This window comes from Gobio gobio, assembly GCF_949357685.1.
Source record: "Gobio gobio genome assembly, chromosome: 18".
In the NCBI taxonomy this organism is placed as follows: Eukaryota; Metazoa; Chordata; class Actinopteri; order Cypriniformes; family Gobionidae; genus Gobio; species Gobio gobio.
This window is the reverse complement of record NC_137111.1, coordinates 4,254,147-4,274,304: the sequence shown is the minus strand read 5'-3', so window position 1 is coordinate 4,274,304 and position 20,158 is coordinate 4,254,147. Positions and strand designations below refer to the sequence as shown.

The 20,158-nt window shown below is 41.0% G+C and overlaps 1 protein-coding gene across 1 annotated transcript; it reads right to left on the bottom strand.

Moving 5' to 3' along the window:
• Window positions 1-226: 226 nt before the first annotated feature.
• On the bottom strand, window positions 227-19,810 carry prokr1b (prokineticin receptor 1b). The gene is made up of 4 exons (XM_079843705.1): window positions 19,659-19,810; window positions 15,534-16,100; window positions 2,681-3,738; window positions 227-628 (listed from the first exon to the last, which is right to left on the bottom strand). The coding sequence occupies exons 2-3, from the start codon at window positions 16,001-16,003 to the stop codon at window positions 3,021-3,023; spliced, it is 1,188 nt and encodes a 395-aa protein (XP_079699831.1). The 5' UTR covers window positions 16,004-16,100; window positions 19,659-19,810; the 3' UTR covers window positions 227-628; window positions 2,681-3,020.
• Window positions 19,811-20,158: the final 348 nt, after the last annotated feature.

Genomic DNA, 20,158 nt, shown 5'->3' with positions numbered 1-20,158 from the left:
TACAGTTGTTCATAAAAATTCCCTATTATATTCCAAGTCAATAATAAACTATTCATATTTTGTATCGACACAATCTGTAAATGATGTATGAACTGTTTAGATAAATACAGACTTTACAGAGCAAAGAGAAATATAACTCACAGGTTATGTCCCGACATTACCACTAAAAACTGATCGATATTGCTTTGTGAATTATGACTATAAAATCATAGGACTCAGGACACTTGGTTCTTCAGCTTTATTTGGCTAGAATGCATGCAGACACTGTATTAACAACACAAAAGACAGCAAACGTCCACATTTCCAGAACTAAGGAACAATTATTCTCTTCTGAATATAAAACATCTACAGAAAAAGGACCTTGCTAATCATTTTCAAATAATCTATAATACATAAGCGGTTCAATGAGGCCATAATTGTATTCATAGAAATACTGCTGAAAAAGATTAGATCTAGGGGCTTTTTCACTTCTGGAAGTATAAATCCCACTCGTTTTCTCCAATGAGAAATTGATTTTTAACAATATCATATGAACCCTTTGAGTGATTTAAAAAAAAATTCATAAATAATTGTAACCAAAGTTAAAATGCATTGTAATGTTTGCAGATTGCAGGTTGTGTATCATGTGCTTTAAAGGTCCTATGGCATGGATTTTTTATTTTATTTTATAATGTATTCTGAGGTGTACTTATATTGTTAGTATGATTTTTACATCATAAAATGTCATAATTTAGAAATAAAAGCCATTTTTTCTATCCTGATGTTTTCCCTGTGGCTGAATGCTCTGTTTCAAGAGGCGTGTCTGCTGTGAGACTTCAGTAAAAACGCCCACTGTTGTGATTGGCTGACATCTTTTCATTTGAAATGAGCGGAGGGGGCGTGGTTTAACGAGGTCTATGAGGCACATGGCTGTGCCAGAGAGACGGATGGACCTGAGTTCACTTCTCATCAGTTCTGTCAGCACATCTCAGTTCAGTGAACTGTTGTAGTTAGTATCATATACTTCAGGTTATTAGTTTATTTCTAGTCGGAGGGACTGACACTCATGTCAGAAAGTTAGTAACTTTAGTAAATGATGGATCAGCGCTGACTCGAGACGCGAACCGTTTAGAACGATTCAGTCCGATTTGGTGAACTGGTTCACTAAAAAGAACCGGTTCAACAGAACGATTTGTTTGCAAACCGGACATCAATGGACCAAAGACGGAGAGATTGCTAACAAAGTTATATTGTTATTGTGAGAGCGCTGTTAGCGCGAGTTTATTGTGTTTGCATCTGAGAGTTCTGAATAAACACGAGTCCCAGTCACGCCGACGTTCTGTCGAGAGAGAGAGAAGCCGCAGCATGTGCACGAAAAATAAAGTTCTCTGTGAACTTGAATAATTAGCTACACATCAGAAATCACTGATCACAGATCAGAAGGAACTGAAAAAAGACTTCTGTTTTCATTTGTACATCCAAACACTGAGAAACTGCCAGCATTCACTTGTTCACAAGCCATGATCTCTCGAGGACAAACAAATATGGCGCTCGCATGGGCGTGCCAAATTCTCTGAGCGGAGGAAAGGGAGGTAACCGTTCCTGTTATGATGTCATAACAGGAAAATTCAAGATCAGCTGGTCTGGGCTGTCATTTTCTCAAAGGCAGAGAAAGACAGCCAGAACTCGGTTTACACCGATCAAAATTTCTAGCCACTTGGGGACAATATTCAGGCTAGGGGAACTCATATTAAAGGGTTAGTTAACACAAAAATGAAAATTCTGTCATTAATTACTCACCCTCATGTCGTTCGACACCCGTAAGACCTCCGTTCATATTCGGAACACAAATGAAGATATTTTTGTTGAAATCTGATGCTGAGAAAGGCTTCAGATAGGCCTCCATTGGCATTCAGTACATTTACACTCACAAGACCCATAAAAGGCACTTAAAACGTCGTTACAAAGTCCATCTCACCACAGTGGCTCTACAATAATTTTACGATGCGACGACAATAGTTTTTGTGCGCAAAAAAAAATCAAAATAACGCCTTTATCCAGCTTGTTCTTGTCTTCCGTGTGTGCCTCCACGACGCATGCGTGAGAATATGACGGAGATCCGGCGTTCGGACACATGACCCAGAAGGGATTTGTTTACAAGCAGAGGAAGACGCGCGTATCTCAGCTGTTGAATTCTACATTGATCGTGCTTTAGGTCTCGGCGTAGTTCTCAAAATGCGGCTTAAGTGAGCATTTCATGGATTCCCGAACGCCGGATCTACGTCATATTCTCGCGCATACATCGTGGAGGCACACACGGAAGACAAGAACAAGTTGGATAAAGGTGTTATTTTGATTTTTTTTGCGCACAAAAACTATTGTCGTCGCATCGTAAAATTATTGTAGAGTCACTGTGGTGAGATGGACTTTGTAATGACGTTTTAAGTGCCTTTTATGGGTCTTGTGAGTGTGAATGTACTGAATGCCAATGGAGGCCTATCTGAAGCCTTTCTCAGCATCAGCTTTACACTAAAATATCTTAATTTGTGTCTGAAGATGAACGGAGGTCTTACGGGTGTCGAACGACATGAGGGTGAGGAATTAATGACAGAATTTTCATTTTTGGATGAACTAACCCTTTAATGTGGAAAAACCTCATAAAATGAAAATTTCATGCCATGGGACCTTTAATGCATTACACTTTCTAAAGGTGATAAGAATTATAATGTATTATAATTGTGGTTACAATTATTCATACAATGCATGATAATGTGCATAATTAACATACTTTAATAATGCATTATATATAAAGTAGGCAAGAGTGTATCCAAAAAGCAAACAATATGTTGTTCAATACTTGTGATTAATAACTATACGTCAGTATTTTATATTTTTTACCATTGTCATTCACAATGCTTTATGGGCTGAGCAGTTAATTTACTGAAATGATCGTTTACACATACGAAGAATGAAAATGGCACATTTCACATGAAAAAAACCCCCACCAGAACATAACATCAGTATAACATCACCAGTCCTGTTTAATCGTCTGTGATATGAGTGACGTGAAAACCGCTCAGTTCGGCTCCCTTCTTACATTCGGTGAGGTTGGGATTGGTGTCCGTCTCCTCCACGGTCTTCCTGGAGGTGTAGGTAGATTTCCAGCGCAGGAGAACGATCCGCTTGAAGTATTTGACGGTGTTGTTCTTCACACTGACGAAGCAGAAGGTGTTGATCATGCTGTTGCTCATGGCGATGCACTCGATGATGTAGAACGCCACCAGGGAGTTGCGCTCGCGGGAGATGAGCGTGGGGTGGAAATCCCGCAGGATGGTGTAGCCGTAGTAGGGAGCCCAGCAGAGGATGTACGCCGTGAGAATGCCGATGAGCACCATGACCGTCTTTCTCCGGCAGCGCAGGCGTTTGCGGATCTGCTCCGTCTGGAAACCCGGCACGCTCTTGAACCAGAGCTCGCGGGAGATGCGCAGGTAGCACAGGGCCATGGTGAGCACCGGCCCCACGAACTCCACGGCGAAGATGAACAGGAAATACGAGCGGTAGTACAGCTGCTGGTCCACCGTCCAGATCTGGGCACAGAAGGTTTTGCTGCGGTTGGCCCCGTTGGGGACTTTGGTCGCAGACGCGAAGTATGCAGACGGTATGGAAATGAGCACTGGGACGATCCACACCCCAGTGATGAGACAGTATGCCGTCTGGAGCTTCATTCTGGGCCTCAAGGGATGAACGATGGCCATATACCTAAACACGACAGAGAGGATCATGGTCAACTTCCAGTCGCACTCTACAGGGAAAACGAACGATTCAATGACTCACTCATAAAGACTTCACTTGTTTCATCACTGGATGAATCAGTGTTTTTGAATGAATCTCTTGAATGAATGATTCAATGACTCACGTGTTTTATTACTGGATGAATCAGTGTTTTTGAACAAATCTCTTGAGTGAATGATTCAATGACTCACTCATAAAGACTTCACTTGTTTCATTACTGGATGAATCAGTGTTTTTGAACAAATCTCTTGAGTGAATGATTCAATGACTCACTGGTAAAGACTTCACTTGTTTCATTACTGGATGAATCAGTGATTTTGAACAAATCTCTTGAGTGAATGATTCAATGACTCACTCGTAAAGACTTCACTTGTTTCATTACTGGATGAATCAGTGTTTTTGAACAAATCTCTTGAGTGAATGATTCAATGAATCACTCATAAAGACTTCACTTGTTTCATTACTGGATGAATCAGTATTTTTGAAAAAATCTCTTGAGTGAATGATTCAATGATTCACTCGTAAAGACTTCACTTGTTTCATTACTGGATGAATCAGTGATTTTGAACAAATCTCTTGAGTGAATGATTCAATGACTCACTCATAAAGACTTCACTTGTTTCATTACTGGATGAATCAGTGTTTTTGAACAAATCTCTTGAGTGAATGATTCAATGACTCACTCGTAAAGACTTCACTTGTTTCATTACTGGATGAATCAGTGATTTTGAACAAATCTCTTGAGTGAATGATTCAATGACTCACTCATAAAGACTTCACTTGTTTCATTACTGGATGAATCAGTGTTTTTGAACAAATCTCTTGAGTGAATGATTCAATGACTCACTCGTAAAGACTTCACTTGTTTCATTACTGGATGAATCAGTGATTTTGAACAAATCTCTTGAGTGAATGATTCAATGACTCACTCGTAAAGACTTCACTTGTTTCATTACTGGATGAATCAGTGTTTTTAAACAAATCTCTTGAGTGAATGATTCAATGACTCACTCATAAAGACTTCACTTGTTTCATTACTGGATGAATCAGTGTTTTTGAACAAATCTCTTGAGTGAATGATTCAATGACTCACTCGTAAAGACTTCACTTGTTTCATTACTGGATGAATCAGTGATTTTGAACAAATCTCTTGAGTGAATGATTCAATGACTCACTCATAAAGACTTCACTTGTTTCATTACTGGATGAATCAGTGTTTTTGAACAAATCTCTTGAGTGAATGATTCAATGACTCACTCGTAAAGACTTCACTTGTTTCATTACTGGATAAATCAGTGATTTTGAACAAATCTCTTGAGTGAATGATTCAATGACTCCCTCATAAAGACTTCACTTGTTTCATTACTGGATGAATCAGTGTTTTTGAACAAATCTCTTGAGTAAATGATTCAATCACTCACTCATAAAGACTTCACTTGTTTCATTACTGGATGAATCAGTGTTTTTGAACAAATCTCTTGAGTGAATGATTCAATGGCTCACTCGTAAATACTTCACTTGTTTCATTACTGGATGAATCAGTGATTTTGAACAAATCTCTTGAGTGAATGATTCAATGACTCACTCGTAAAGACTTCACTTGTTTCATTACTGGATGAATCAGTGTTTTTGAACAAATCTCTTGAGTGAATGATTCAATGACTCACTCATAAAGACTTCACTTGTTTCATTACTGGGTGAATCAGTGTTTTTGAACAAATCTCTTGAGTGAATGATTGAATGACTCACTCATAAAGACTTCACTTGTTTCATTACTGGATAAATCAGTGATTTTGAACAAATCTCTTGAGTGAATGATTCAATGACTCCCTCATAAAGACTTCACTTGTTTCATTACTGGATGAATCAGTGTTTTTGAACAAATCTCTTGAGTAAATGATTCAATCACTCACTCATAAAGACTTCACTTGTTTCATTACTGGATGAATCAGTCTTTTTGAACAAATCTCTTGAGTGAATGATTCAATGACTCACTCGTAAATACTTCACTTGTTTCATTACTGGATGAATCAGTGATTTTGAACAAATCTCTTGAGTGAATGATTCAATGACTCACTCGTAAAGACTTCACTTGTTTCATTACTGGATGAATCAGTGTTTTTGAACAAATCTCTTGAGTGAAAGATTCAATGACTCACTCATAAAGACTTCACTTGTTTCATTACTGGATGAATCAGTGTTTTTGAACAAATCTCTTGAGTGAATGAATCAATGACTCACTCGTAAAGACTTCACTTGTTTCATTACTGGATGAATCAGTGATTTTGAACAAATCTCTTGAGTGAATGATTCAATGACTCACTCATAAAGACTTCACTTGTTTCATTACTGGATGAATCAGTGTTTTTGAACAAATCTCTTGAGTGAATGATTCAATGACTCACTCGTAAAGACTTCACTTGTTTCTTTACTGGATAAATCAGTGATTTTGAACAAATCTCTTGAGTGAATGATTCAATGACTCCCTCATAAAGACTTCACTTGTTTCATTACTGGATGAATCAGTGTTTTTGAACATATCTCTTGAGTAAATGATTCAATCACTCACTCATAAAGACTTCAATTGTTTCATTACTGAATGAATCAATGTTTTTGAACAAATCTCTTGAGTGAATGATTCAATGACTCCCTCATAAAGACTTCATTTTTTTCATTACTGGATGAATCAGTGTTTTTGAACAAATCTCTTGAGTGAATGATTCAATGACTCACTCGTAAAGACTTCACTTGTTTCATTACTGGATGAATCAGTGTTTTTGAACAAATCTCTTGAGTAAATGATTCAATCACTCACTCATAAAGACTTCACTTGTTTCATTACTGGATGAATCAGTGATTTTGAACAAATCTCTTGAGTGAATGATTCAATGACTCACTCGTAAAGACTTCACTTGTTTCATTACTGGATGAATCAGTGATTTTGAACAAATCTCTTGAGTGAATGATTCAATGACTCACTCGTAAAGACTTCACTTGTTTCATTACTGGATGAATCAGTGTTTTTGAACAAATCTCTTGAGTGAATGATTCAATGACTCACTCATAAAGACTTCACTTGTTTCATTACTGGATGAATCAGTGTTTTTGAACAAATCTCTTGAGTGAATGATTCAATGACTCACTCGTAAAGACTTCACTTGTTTCATTACTGGATAAATCAGTGATTTTGAACAAATCTCTTGAGTGAATGATTCAATGACTCCCTCATAAAGACTTCACTTGTTTCATTACTGGATGAATCAGTGTTTTTGAACAAATCTCTTGAGTAAATGATTCAATCACTCACTCATAAAGACTTCAATTGTTTCATTACTGGATGAATCAATGTTTTTGAACAAATCTCTTGAGTGAATGATTAAATGACTCCCTCATAAAGACTTCATTTGTTTCATTACTGGATGAATGAGTGTTTTTGAACAAATCTATTGAGTGAATGATTCAATGACTCACTCGTAAAGACTTCACTTGTTTCATTACTGGATAAATCAGTGATTTTGAACAAATCTCTTGAGTGAATGATTCAATGACTCCCTCATAAAGACTTCACTTGTTTCATTACTGGATGAATCAGTGTTTTTGAACAAATCTCTTGAGAGAATGATTCAATCACTCACTCATAAAGACTTCACTTGTTTCATTACTCGATAAATCAGTGTTTTTGAACAAATCTCTTGAGTGAATGATTCAATGACTCACTCGTAAAGACTTCACTTGTTTCATTACTGGATAAATCAGTGTTTTTGAACAAATCTCTTGAGTGAATGATTCAATGACTCCCTCATAAAGACTTCACTTGTTTCATTACTGGATGAATCAGTGTTTTTGAACAAATCTCTTGAGTGAATGATTCAATGACTCCCTCATAAAGACTTCACTTGTTTCATTACTGGATGAATCAGTGTTTTTGAACAAATCTCTTGAGTGAATGATTCAATGACTCCCTCATAAAGACTTGTTTCATTACTGGATGAATCAGTGATTTTCAGATGAATTCCCGCGTTTCGCCAGGAGATAGCATCGACCCACACACTTTTTAAGACCAATAATGGACCCACTCACTCGTTTACATACCCTTATAAACACTGATTAAACGCGTTAGAAACTTTATTTTCACTTTTCTAATATTTTCTTAATTTTCATTGAAAATAAATGCCTTTCCGATCTGACATGTGATGGGGAAAAGGATCAGAGCGAGTTCGCCAAAAGGCAGATTCGTACCGCGGGTTGATTTGCGTCAAAACTTGACACCATGCATCTTACCCCTACACTATTGTTGCTACAGAAGATTTTGAGTTTTCCGTAGTTTTGTCTGCCTCAACCAGACGTTTAGTAAACAAGCCGCTATATTTGTACTTAAAGTAAAAATGTTCTGTGAATGGACCCACCCACATTTTTTTGCTTCTGACGCCCATGCAAAATAGTATAAATAGTAGCCTACTGTATAGTATAAAATATATACTATACTATATATATTTTATACTATAAAATTTGTACATAAAAAGTCTTTGTTTTTAAATTAAATGCTTATGAGTTACTTTATTATTCATTACCCTTTCCAAGTAAGTTCAGTGCCACACAAGTAAAGAGCTATAGGGTTAACTTTAAGCTTGTTGGCTCGTTTTTGGAGTAGTGGAGTAATGGAGAATGAGGGTACATGGGGCGAATCGGACAGCGGTAAGTTAATTCATTCAGACCGCGACTCTCACAGTGCGCTGAGAGTGCACAGTCTGGTTGAGAGTGAGAGCGATTCAAAAGCATAAGGAGTTGTTTCTCGTTTGCTCTCGAAACGCTCTCGCGGGACTTTGCTGTCATATGCCGATCGGTCTGCGGTGCATCGGACAAGCATATTCTCCAGCGAGTGCACTCAAAAACGCTACACCACTACAAATGGATGTTCACTCAAATAGTGCCCTATTTAAGGGTATAGGGGGCGATTTCGAACACAGCCTGGATGAATCAGCATTTTTAAAGAGCACCTATTATGGCATTTAAAATGTTCCAAATATTGTTTTAGAAGTCCCCAACAACAGTTTTGCATGCATGCAATGACAAAAAAGACTTTAGTTTTCTTATAATATGCATTTATTTTGACCTGTTTTGACAGCGATTCTCAAATGATTCCTTTAGTGATTCACTTTTCAAAACCCCGCCTTTACGTGACGCTAATCTGCGGTGATTGGTCCGATGACCCAGTCAGTTGTGATTGGTATAGTCTGTGCAGATATTTTCGGAAACGGAGCGCCCATCAAAGTCTTATAGTGACAGTAATTTGTTAATATGTGTCAGGAGTTATGAATATGAAAACCGCGTCGGTACCGTTTGATTGTAATATGAGCCTCAGCTGATCTCATTCATAAAAAAACTCCTCTATTCTCCTCACGAAGACTCGCGACAAATCAACATCCCTCAGGGCTTTTAGTTCAAAAGTGTGCAGATGAGGAGAAATATTGATAGATTCTCATATGTCTGTGTCAAATTTCTAAACAGAGGAGTATTTTTTATTCAATACTTCCTCAAAATGCGCAGATGTAGCCTAATCATGAGCGATTGAGTCTCTTATGTGTTGTTTTCAATTCATCCTGGCAGCCGGAGGGCGCTCTGTGCACATGTAGTCCATATATGATACAGACAGACGAAGAAGAACCATGTGCCATAATAGAAGTCCATAATAAAAGCTTCCTGAGATCGCGAAACATGCAAATAAGAGACATTTGAAGACTAATAAACACACAATCGCGACGATGTATGGTTTGTCTTGAAGCCACTTAGTCTTCAAATGCTCATCCTTGGGCAGATGAAAAAAGTTTGCTTTTGAGTCGCACTTCAGAACACAGCGTCTCGTCGCCATGATGTTTTCTAATTTTCACTGGCGTCTTGGAGCGCAATAAGTGGGCGCATCGTATTCAAATAACTTGACGTCATCTAGTCAGAGAAAAAGCTTCGGTCTTCTAACGATTCTTAAAAATGACTCAGAGTCGACTCTTACTTTTGAAAGAAAATAACTATATATACGGTGCACTGTCATATTTCAAACTTTGCAGGATGTTTTTGTTCACTTAGATCTATGTTACACACTACATGAAAGGTAAATTTCAAAATTCCATGATAGGTGCTCTTTAAAGGACTCTCTTGAATGAATGATTCAATGACATTTTTACAGTCTCTTGTCTCCATCTACTGGTGTAACGATGCAACTGATGCGATCTTTATTTGAAGTGTCATGTTACTTTCAAAAGGTGATTTGCTCTATTTTGATCTCTACCGTAGACATCAGTGTTTATATATAAACTTTTATCCAGTTCTTCTGTGATGATCTGAATGATTGTAAAACTGAAATGATGATCCTGTGTGGTTGTAAAGACTGTGTGTGAAGCGGTTTCATATCTGTACATGACAGCGGCTCTCTCTGGATCAGAACACAGATCTGAATGTTCTCTGAGATTAATCAAAGGTTTAAGAGACATAGAGGCGAATCACTGTCATTGAGGAATAAGATTATGTGGGTGTTTGAAATGAGATTGCAATATTTTAATGATTAATCATGCAGCTTTGCCTCCTTTTTCTATGAATTTGCATAATTATGCATTTGCATAACAATGTCAGTGATATGCTATAGCTTGTGGGCATTATTTTCATTCTTGAGCGAACTATCCTTTTTTCATACTGAATTGTGAATGATCAAGTCTTTCTGGAAAATATTGTAATATTATTGCCAACTTTACACTGCAGAACGACTGTGTTGAGTCTTGTGTGAAAACCTAAAGCTCTCTAACACTTTGGAGTCACCATGAAATCAAAGTAGACAATTATTTTTAATACTGCAATGTTTATAATAAATGACTGATCTGTGCACATCATTATGTTTTTAAATTCATGTTCCTGGTCATTTTGAATCAGAATAATAGTGACATCTCTTCTCTGATGACGAGGACGGGGCCACCTGTCACTCACATGAGATCCACCAATAGCAAACCACAACCATCCAATCAATTCCCCACAGACAAAATCAAGCCCCGCCCTACATTTGTTCTTGTTTGATAAGCGTTTCACTCGGAAATACGGCACAATGGAGAAGAAAAGACCGGCACAACTTCCCTTTCATGCTGACTTTAACACAATCCTTCAGGAAATGCTCATCTAGTACATTACCTTCTATTTCTACCAGTAGATCAGAAACTTGTAAGCCATTCATAATTGAATTTTGCTTAATTATGGACTGTCATTACAGACAAGTCAAACAGCAAGTCATATTTAATCACAAGTGGCTTTCATGTGGCTTTTATCATAATTAAAAATCTCTGTGATGTGTTCAAACAAACTCTGTCCTGTCATAATTTAACGGTATAAAATGATTTATTTAGAGAAAGTGTCAGGGGAAACTTCAAAAGCTATTTATGCTGTAGAAATAGTACAGGAGCCAAATGTCATCTTGATTCACTCTGATTTAAGAAAAAACGGATCATTAGTATTGTCAATGTTCCCATGCTTTATTCCATTTCGAGCTGTTAGGAGGGACACGCAGCTTTTGTAAGGGACACATAATTATTGTTTCCTCGAGCCATCTTTTATACATCCACTGTAAAAGGATGTTAATACCTGCATACAGACAGCATTTTAAACAATTTCTTGCCCGTGGGATTCACTCACATTTTTACTGAAATATTCCAAACAGTCTTCCAGATGTCACCATTAGCACTGTCTCTAAATTTTTAATGGGTCGCGTTTTATTTATTTAATAAAACAGGGTTCAGACTTAATATTCTGAATGGATGAGACGTGTTTGAAACTAGTAAACATGCTTTCGGTAACACTTTCTATGAAGCCTTTATTTAAATGCATGGTATTCTGAAGGCATTATAATGTATGCATAATTCTGTATAACTTCATATCTCCTTATGAATAATCTTAACAACAGTTATAACTCATGTTACTTTACTTGAAGCAGACAAAAAAAACACAAAAAATATTATGACCACATTATGAATTATTACAGTAAGATGTAGTAAGATACTCAAAGATATGAGATTATAATACATTATAACTATGGGAACTATAATCCACTGTAACTTAAAATTGTATGATGTGTTCATTGTGTGTTATAACTGTTGTTATGAATATTATGTTTTATATAATGCATTATGCATACATTATAACGCATTAAGAATACCATTATAATGCTTTATAAATACAGGCTTCATAGAAAGTTCATCTAAAAATTTTATTTACATCACTGTGTACTCATGTTTATGTTGTTGTAAGCGTACAGTATGCTGTTGTTTTATTCATTTATTTTAACACTAGACAACAGATTTTATTATTATTATTTTTACAACAATAATTCATAGTCACCATGTCTGCCAAGTAACAGTAGATCCAAGAGTATTAAAGTTCACCAATAATTTTTCCTTTCACCAATATTACTGTATGAAAACTTATTTTCCATATGACACATTCTTGGCGGGCGGGACGGAGCCCTCTCTGGACTCGGCGGGCGGGACGGAGCCCTCTCTGGACTCGGCGGGCAGGACGGAGCCCTCTCCAAACTCGGCGGGCAGGACGGAGCCCTCTCCAAACTCGGCGGGCAGGACGGAGCCCTCTCCAAACTCGGCGGGCGGGACGGAGCCCTCTCCAAACTCGGCGGGCATGACGGAGCCCTCTCCAAACTCGGCGGGCGGGACGGAGCCCTCTCCAAACTCGGCGGGCGGGACGGAGCCCTCTCCAAACTCGGCGGGCAGGACGGAGCCCTCTCCAAACTCGGCGGGCGGGACGGAGCCCTCTCCAAACTCGGCGGGCATGACGGAGCCCTCTCCAAACTCGGCGGGCGGGACGGAGCCCTCTCCAAACTCGGCGGGCATGACGGAGCCCTCTCCAAACTCGGCGGGCGGGACGGAGCCCTCTCCAAACTCGGCGGGCGGGACGGAGCCCTCTCCAAACTCGGCGGGCATGACGGAGCCCTCTCCAAACTCGGCGGGCGGGACGGAGCCCTCTCCAAACTCGATGGGCGGGACGGAGCCCTCTCCAAACTCGGCGGGCATGACGGAGCCCTCTCCAAACTCGGCGGGCGGGACGGAGCCCTCTCCAAACTCGGCGGGCAGGACGGAGCCCTCTCCAAACTCGGCGGGCAGGACGGAGCCCTCTCCAAACTCGGCGGGCGGGACGGAGCCCTCTCTGGACTCGGCGTGCGGGACGGAGCCCTCTCCGGACTCGGCGGGCGGGACGGAGCCCTCTCCAAACTCGGCGGGCAGGACGGAGCCCTCTCCAAACTCGGCGGGCAGGACGGAGCCCTCTCCAAACTCGGCGGGCAGGACGGAGCCCTCTCCAAACTCGGCGGGCAGGACGGAGCCCTCTCCAAACTCGGCGGGCAGGACGGAGCCCTCTCCAAACTCGCGGGCAGGACGGAGCCCTCTCTGGACTCGGCGTGCGGGACGGAGCCCTCTCCGGACTCGGCGGGCGGGACGGAGCCCTCTCCAAACTCGGCGGGCAGGACGGAGCCCTCTCCGGACTCGGCGGGCGGGACGGAGCCCTCTCCGGACTCGGCGGGCGGGACGGAGCCCTCTCCAAACTCGGCGGGCAGGACGGAGCCCTCTCCAAACTCGGCGTGCGGGACGGAGCCCTCTCCGGACTCGGCGGGCGGGACGGAGCCCTCTCCAAACTCGGCGGGCAGGACGGAGCCCTCTCCAAACTCGGCGGGCAGGACGGAGCCCTCTCCAAACTCGGCGGGCAGGACGGAGCCCTCTCCAAACTCGGCGGGCAGGACGGAGCCCTCTCCGGACTTGGCGGGCGGGACGGAGCCCTCTCCAAACTCGGCGTGCGGGACGGAGCCCTCTCCGGACTCGGCGGGCGCGACGGAGCCCTCTCTGGACTTGGCGGGCGGGACGGAGCCCTCTCCGGACTTGGCGGGCCGGCTAGCCACGGCAAGGCAATAACCTTGGGAGACTCTGGACACTCCTCCAAGGTTGTCCAGTAACAGTCCCCGAATCTCCAGAGGAGGCCCGGTGCTCCTCCCAGGCGCGTAGGACTGCCGCCACGAAAAACCCCAGCACAGCCCTCCAGGCCGTGTCAGGACTCGGGACCACCGGAACTGGGACCACCGGAACTGGGACCACCAGAACTGGGACCACCGGGACTGGAATCACCAGACTTGGGACCACCAGAACTGGGATCACCGGACTCGGGACCACCAGACTCGGGACCACCGAACTGGAATCACCAGACTCGGGACCACCGGAACTGGAATCACCAGACTCGGGACCACCGGAACTGGAATCACCAGACTCGGGACCACCGGAACTGGGACCACCGGACTCGGGACCACCAGACTCGGGACCACCGGAACTGGGATCACCGGACTCGGGACCACCAGACTCGGGACCACCGGAACTGGGATCACCGGAACTGGGATCACCGGACTTGGGACCACCAGACTCGGGACTACCGGAACTGGAATCACCAGACTCGGGACCACCGGAACTGGGACCACCGGACTCGGGACCACCGGAACTGGAATCACCAGACTTGGGATCACCGGAACTGGGATCACCGGACTCGGGACCACCAGACTCGGGACCACCGGAACTGGGATCACCGGACTCGGGACCACCGGAACTGGGATCACCGGACTCGGGACCACCGGACCACTTCTGCTGAGTCCTCATATGGCTGGTGTGTTCTGTCACGAACGTTATGCGGAAAAGGGCGAGGACTCAAATGAAAGAAGAAAAGGTGTTTATTTAACAAAATAATAATAAAACACAAAACAAAACCCACAAGGGGGAAAAATCAAACATAATACAGACACAAACCAGGAACAAGGACGAGGAGCATGGGGAACAGGAGAACACACCAACACAGGACTAAAGACACAATGGGATAATAAAGGGTGACAAATCAGGCAGGAAATAAGGGAGAGCAGGTGGGGCAAATTAACCAATAATCAGACTAACAAGAAGGACAGGGTGACAAGGGACCAGAGACATGACATCACACTAAAACATAACAAACCCACCACATGTGCTGCACAGGACAAGACAGACATGTGACAGGCTGCCATTGTTGTTTCGCGGGCTTTGTGACATCAGAGTACATCGATCTAGTACGAGTTCACGGGTGGGAAGTCACGGGTTTGACTGCCGTTCCAGTGCACTTTCACGGGTAGAAGTTTGGAAAAACATGGGTTACGGGTTGTCTGGAACGCAGCATTAAATACACAGATGATTAATTAAAACGATGAACAGCTGTGATGATCGGGGTTAGGGTCCATGGTGACAGATTGTGGCGGGAAAATAGAACAAAGGAACACATGTGACGAGTGAAAACCAAAACAAACTGAACATGACTGTGACAGATATAAAGTCAGAATTATCGTGGCGGGAACAAGCGTACATACTTAAACAGCTTACAGTTAAACTAATCAATTATATTAATTGCCAGAAGTATTGTTTATAGTGATTATTGCTATACTGTAAATAATGCATCATTCTCTCTTCTTTTACGCTGGACCCTTATTGCCTTTTTAATGCATGGCAGATTATTAACTCCTTAAATCCTACTGAATAACTGGAATGCTTTTGTTGCAGATTATGAAATATTTTCTCACAGCTTTCTATATGAGCAGTGTTTGTGTATTTTTTTTGTTCAGGAGCCTCAATACATAATGCATGAATCTCAAGAATATTTCACCCACTAAATATGACGTACTGTGACGGGATTGAGGGACGATACGATATCTAAATCACACCAACCTGTCCACAGCGATGGCCAGTAAGGCATTGGTGGACACATACAGAGACACAGTCCTGAGGTAGTTGACGGAGGCACACATCACTTTCCCATGGTCCCACGAGAGCTGTTTGACCACGTAGTAATCCACTAAGAAAGGGCAGCAAACCACGGCCACGATGAAGTCGGAGATGGCCAGGTTAGCGATCAGCAGGTTGGTGAGGTTCCTGAGTTTTTTGTATCGGGCCAGAGTGGCGATGAACAGGAAATTGCCGAAGCCGCACACCAACATAATACAGACAAGGACCGCTCCGATGACGATGGTGGCCACGAAGTAGGCCAATCCCTGCGTGGTGTCGGGCATCTCGTCTGCAGGAACGCCATAGTCCATGTCGTAGAAGTCTGTGTAAGAGTCATGGACGTCAAGAACGGGCACCTGACTGTGAGGGTTCACGTACACGGCTGCCACGTGAGAGATGTTTGTGTCCTCCATGGCAGGAAAACGAGGGAGCTCTTGTAATTCGTGTGGGGTTTCTCGTGTCGGAGAGTTGTTCTAGCAGTCAGCGGTCATGATCCAGGCTTGTTCTTGTCTTTTGAAGTGTTTCAGATTTCATTTTCAGTCGGAGAAAGCAGCCGCACATGAAACAGAAAAACATAAACACAGTCAACCAAACACTGATGGTATTTCATTCAAACTGGAATATACTGTGCTAAACAATATCACTTCTATCTGAGTAGACACTTCAAGCTTTCTATCCATAGTTTTCACGTGTCGTCACACGCTTATAGGAACGCCCACCTGGAGGGCAAAACAAGGCTCTCCTCCATTGCCCGCTAGTCATTTTTACCAGGTTTGTAGTCAGTATTAATGCGGTAAGACAGTGATATTAAAATACCAAATTCAATATACACCTTATTGATGTTGCATACTTTGTACAGGAAAGCAGACGAACACAGAATATTAGTGCAACACGAGGTTTCTCGTTAGGTGTTTTCCCCATCGAAACCCATTATAAAGAAAACACGTTGCGTTCATACTCTTGCCTCGTCTACTCACCTATATATAGTATGCATCATCAAAAAGGTGTAAACTGAATTTGATCTTTTAATATCACTGTTTTAGTCCATCACAGCACTTTAAGGGTGGGTTCACTAAGGATTATTTAGCCTGTCTTCAGTTCACCTCCGTCTGCGGCTTGATCAGCTCTATAACGGTTTACTGCGTAATTAATCTGTGTTTAAAATGAAGTGATGCAACAACTCGATTTAAAATAAAACCCATTTCAACAAATCCTTTAAACTTTGCTTAATTTAATCCTTATTGGTGCAGCTCACCCTATAGTGTTTTTCCCGTTAAGCATTTACGATGTTTTCAGGGATTGAAATACTGCAGCAGGTGCTGTATATGGATCATAAGTGCCCAAAACGTGCATCTTTTTCACATATTTTTGTTTTAATATGGAAATTTGACAGGCTTGTGCTGCCGTTCTATGGAGTTCTATGGCGGTTTTGCCCTCCAAGGCTCCGCGACAGTCACGTGACTGAAAACTATGGATAGATATATCTCTCATGTCTGTGTGGCAAGTATTCGCTGAGTTTCAGTTCATTATTTTGTGACGCATTTCAGAAAGAAGTTCACAGAGACTGAGACGGCAGAAAGCGCACCCTGTTTGTTTTCTTTATTTTACAAAAGCACAACCCGTTCTCACTCCCAAGGCGTCAAAATCCGAAGCATGGTCAAGTGCTTTCCGCGTCACATTAAAGACGCTTAAGGCACCCCTAGGCGTCAACATATCGACGCGCTGAGTGCTCCATTCATTTAAATGATTGACCTTTGGCGTCATACACAGACACAGATCATATATTGGGTTATGATTTTGTCATTATGACGTGTTGGAGTGTGATTCTCAGTTTAATCAGCCAGCATAATTTTATTTACGCTCTCTAGACACGTTTTAACACGTAACCCAACCCCATTCCATCCCTAAACCTACCCATTTGTGTGTTATATGATATAAAACACAGATATAACAGGCAGATGCGACTGCATGCATAACTTATTCAAAAAGTCCAAATATTCTAATAATATAAGTGTTCTGAGGCCAAACGATTGATGTGTGTCAATCCCCAAACGCGATCAGACTTTCCGCAGAAGATCATGAACACATTCAATTTCAAATATTGCTGCCCAGTACGTCAGTTTTCATAGTGAAATGTCATTGGCTCTCGTGTGTCTTGTGACCGATCGCGTCATGCTAAAGAGTCGTGTCAATTATTTGAATGAGATTTGAATGAGCGCGTTCATCATCATTTCAGCGATTAAAACTTTAAGATCAACTCTGTTCTTCACATGAAGATATCGTGTGACTTCAGAAGACTTGGAATGCAACATGAGTTAATACCTCTATACTGTTTTTGGTCAGTTTTTGCAATAAATACCTGTGACTGTACTTGTATTTGCCTGTTATGTGTTTTATATTGTTTAGAAGTGGGTAGGTTTAGGGTAGGAGTGGGGTTAGTTGCTCCAAAGTATAAAAGTAACCTTTAAATATTAATAAAATATTAATAAAATCATGTCTGCTTTTACAAATGCGAAGAATAAAATGCGTCTTGATCTGACGCATTAAGTAAACAACTGAAATGAACGGAGCACCAGCGTGTCGATATAGTGACGCCTAGGGGTGACTTTAGCGTCTTCGTTGTGACGCGGACAGCACTTGACCACGCTTCGGATTTTGACGCCTTGGAAGTGAGAATGGGTTGAAAAGCACAATGTTTTGTTGTTGTTGTGAGTACAGAAATAAAATGACAGCTCAATTTCAAATGACTTGCAATACAGCTTTTAAGAAACTTTAAAGCTTAATTTCCTTTCACTATAATTGCATGGAAAAGAGCAACCAGAGAATTATTCAAAATATCGCCTTTTGTGTTTGAAGAAGAGTTCAGAGTTTCATTTTGGGATAAACTCTTCCTTTAAATAATGAACACATTTTCATTAACTTGAGGGGATTATTAGATACTGCGATATGTCCTCCTGCTGTTAAATATTGTGCATTCTGTGATGTGTCTGTACAATAACTTCATGAAAAGAGTGGATGAATGTGAAAACATGTTTAGTTTGAACTGAACAGCCTCCAGACGTCTGAAACAACAAAGCTGTAAGAAAACGATGCATCTTTACAAAGCAAAAGCAGTTAGATTGTAAAATATGCAATTATGAAAACTACTTAAACCTTTACGTATAATGCCTTATAAAGTATTTTTAATGCATTAATTATGCCTTGTAATGTGCCGTATAATGCATTGTATGGTCTAATTGTTATAATATATTATTACACCTTTATAAAGTATAAAACACGACACACAACCGATTTCAGATGTAGCAAAGAATGTGCAAATATCAACGCATTTTTGGTTACAATTATTTATGGAGTGATATAATGCATTACAATGTACATTATGAATCCCTTCATAATGCATAAAGGCTTTAAGTGTTACTAAAACCTCTCATTGGTTTTTCAAACGGTTTGAAGGGCAGAGTTTGACTGTACATTATATGTTTGATTATTAAAGTATGATGCTTATTTCAAAGTAGACATGATTTCACTAAAATAATTTTACATTATTAATCGTTTTGCCTTCCAAAAGGCAAAAAGATTTTAAAAAGATTCTGCTTGTATTAAACGTGCATTTACTTATGATACATGTAAAGCTTTATATATTTTCATAAAAAATTGCAATCCCAGTCATAACACATTATAACCTCATAGTAATAAATAGAACAATGCAATCTACATTACATGGAACTGGATTTTTTCATCATGTCTGCTGCATGAGCTTTATAATAACCACGAAGAGGTATTATTATGCAATGCAACTGTGCTCACAATTATTGTTTGATTTCTTGGAATGAAAAATCAATAATTCTGTCTTCTGGCCGTTTGCTTAATTTCATTAGCACAAGGTTGTAATCAATGCATAAAGTAGAATAACAATAATAGACATCAATAATGACATATTTCAGACGTTCAGTAAATATCTACCACTTATCCGACATTATTTGTGCTGTCACCTCGTGTTTTATATGTTTAGTATAAATGTGACCTAGTGACGAGGTGTTCTCATCTGATGTTGTGCAAAAAACTTACCGACTTGTAAGAGTTGAGAGACGCGTGTCATTGTCGCTCGCGCGTGAGGTTTCCTGCCGCATCTGTGTCGCGCGCGCGCTCGTGTGTGCAGCTCCGCTCCCGTCCTTCACAGATGAGCATCTTCTCTCTCCCTCTTGTGGCAAAATAATGTGAAAGTCTGATCAAGCGCGGATTCCACCTGTTCACTGTGCGGGTGTGACGCGCTGCTTGCAGAAACACACGCGTAATGGTAAGAGTCTCTACAATACGGCAACTTATAAGTTGAATACAGTCCTTGAATTAAAATGATCAGTTGGGTTTATAGCCTACAATATTTTATATAAAAAAAATGCAAAAAGTGTCCCAATTTAGCCAACCTGACTGAATTCACCCTATATAGTAGATTTATTTGATTTATGTAGGCTATCTATTTGTTTTGTTTCTTTATGTATTTATTTGTTCGTTCTCGGATTTTTACTAATTTTCTCGGATTTGTATTGGCCTAATGCATTTTTTAAGCA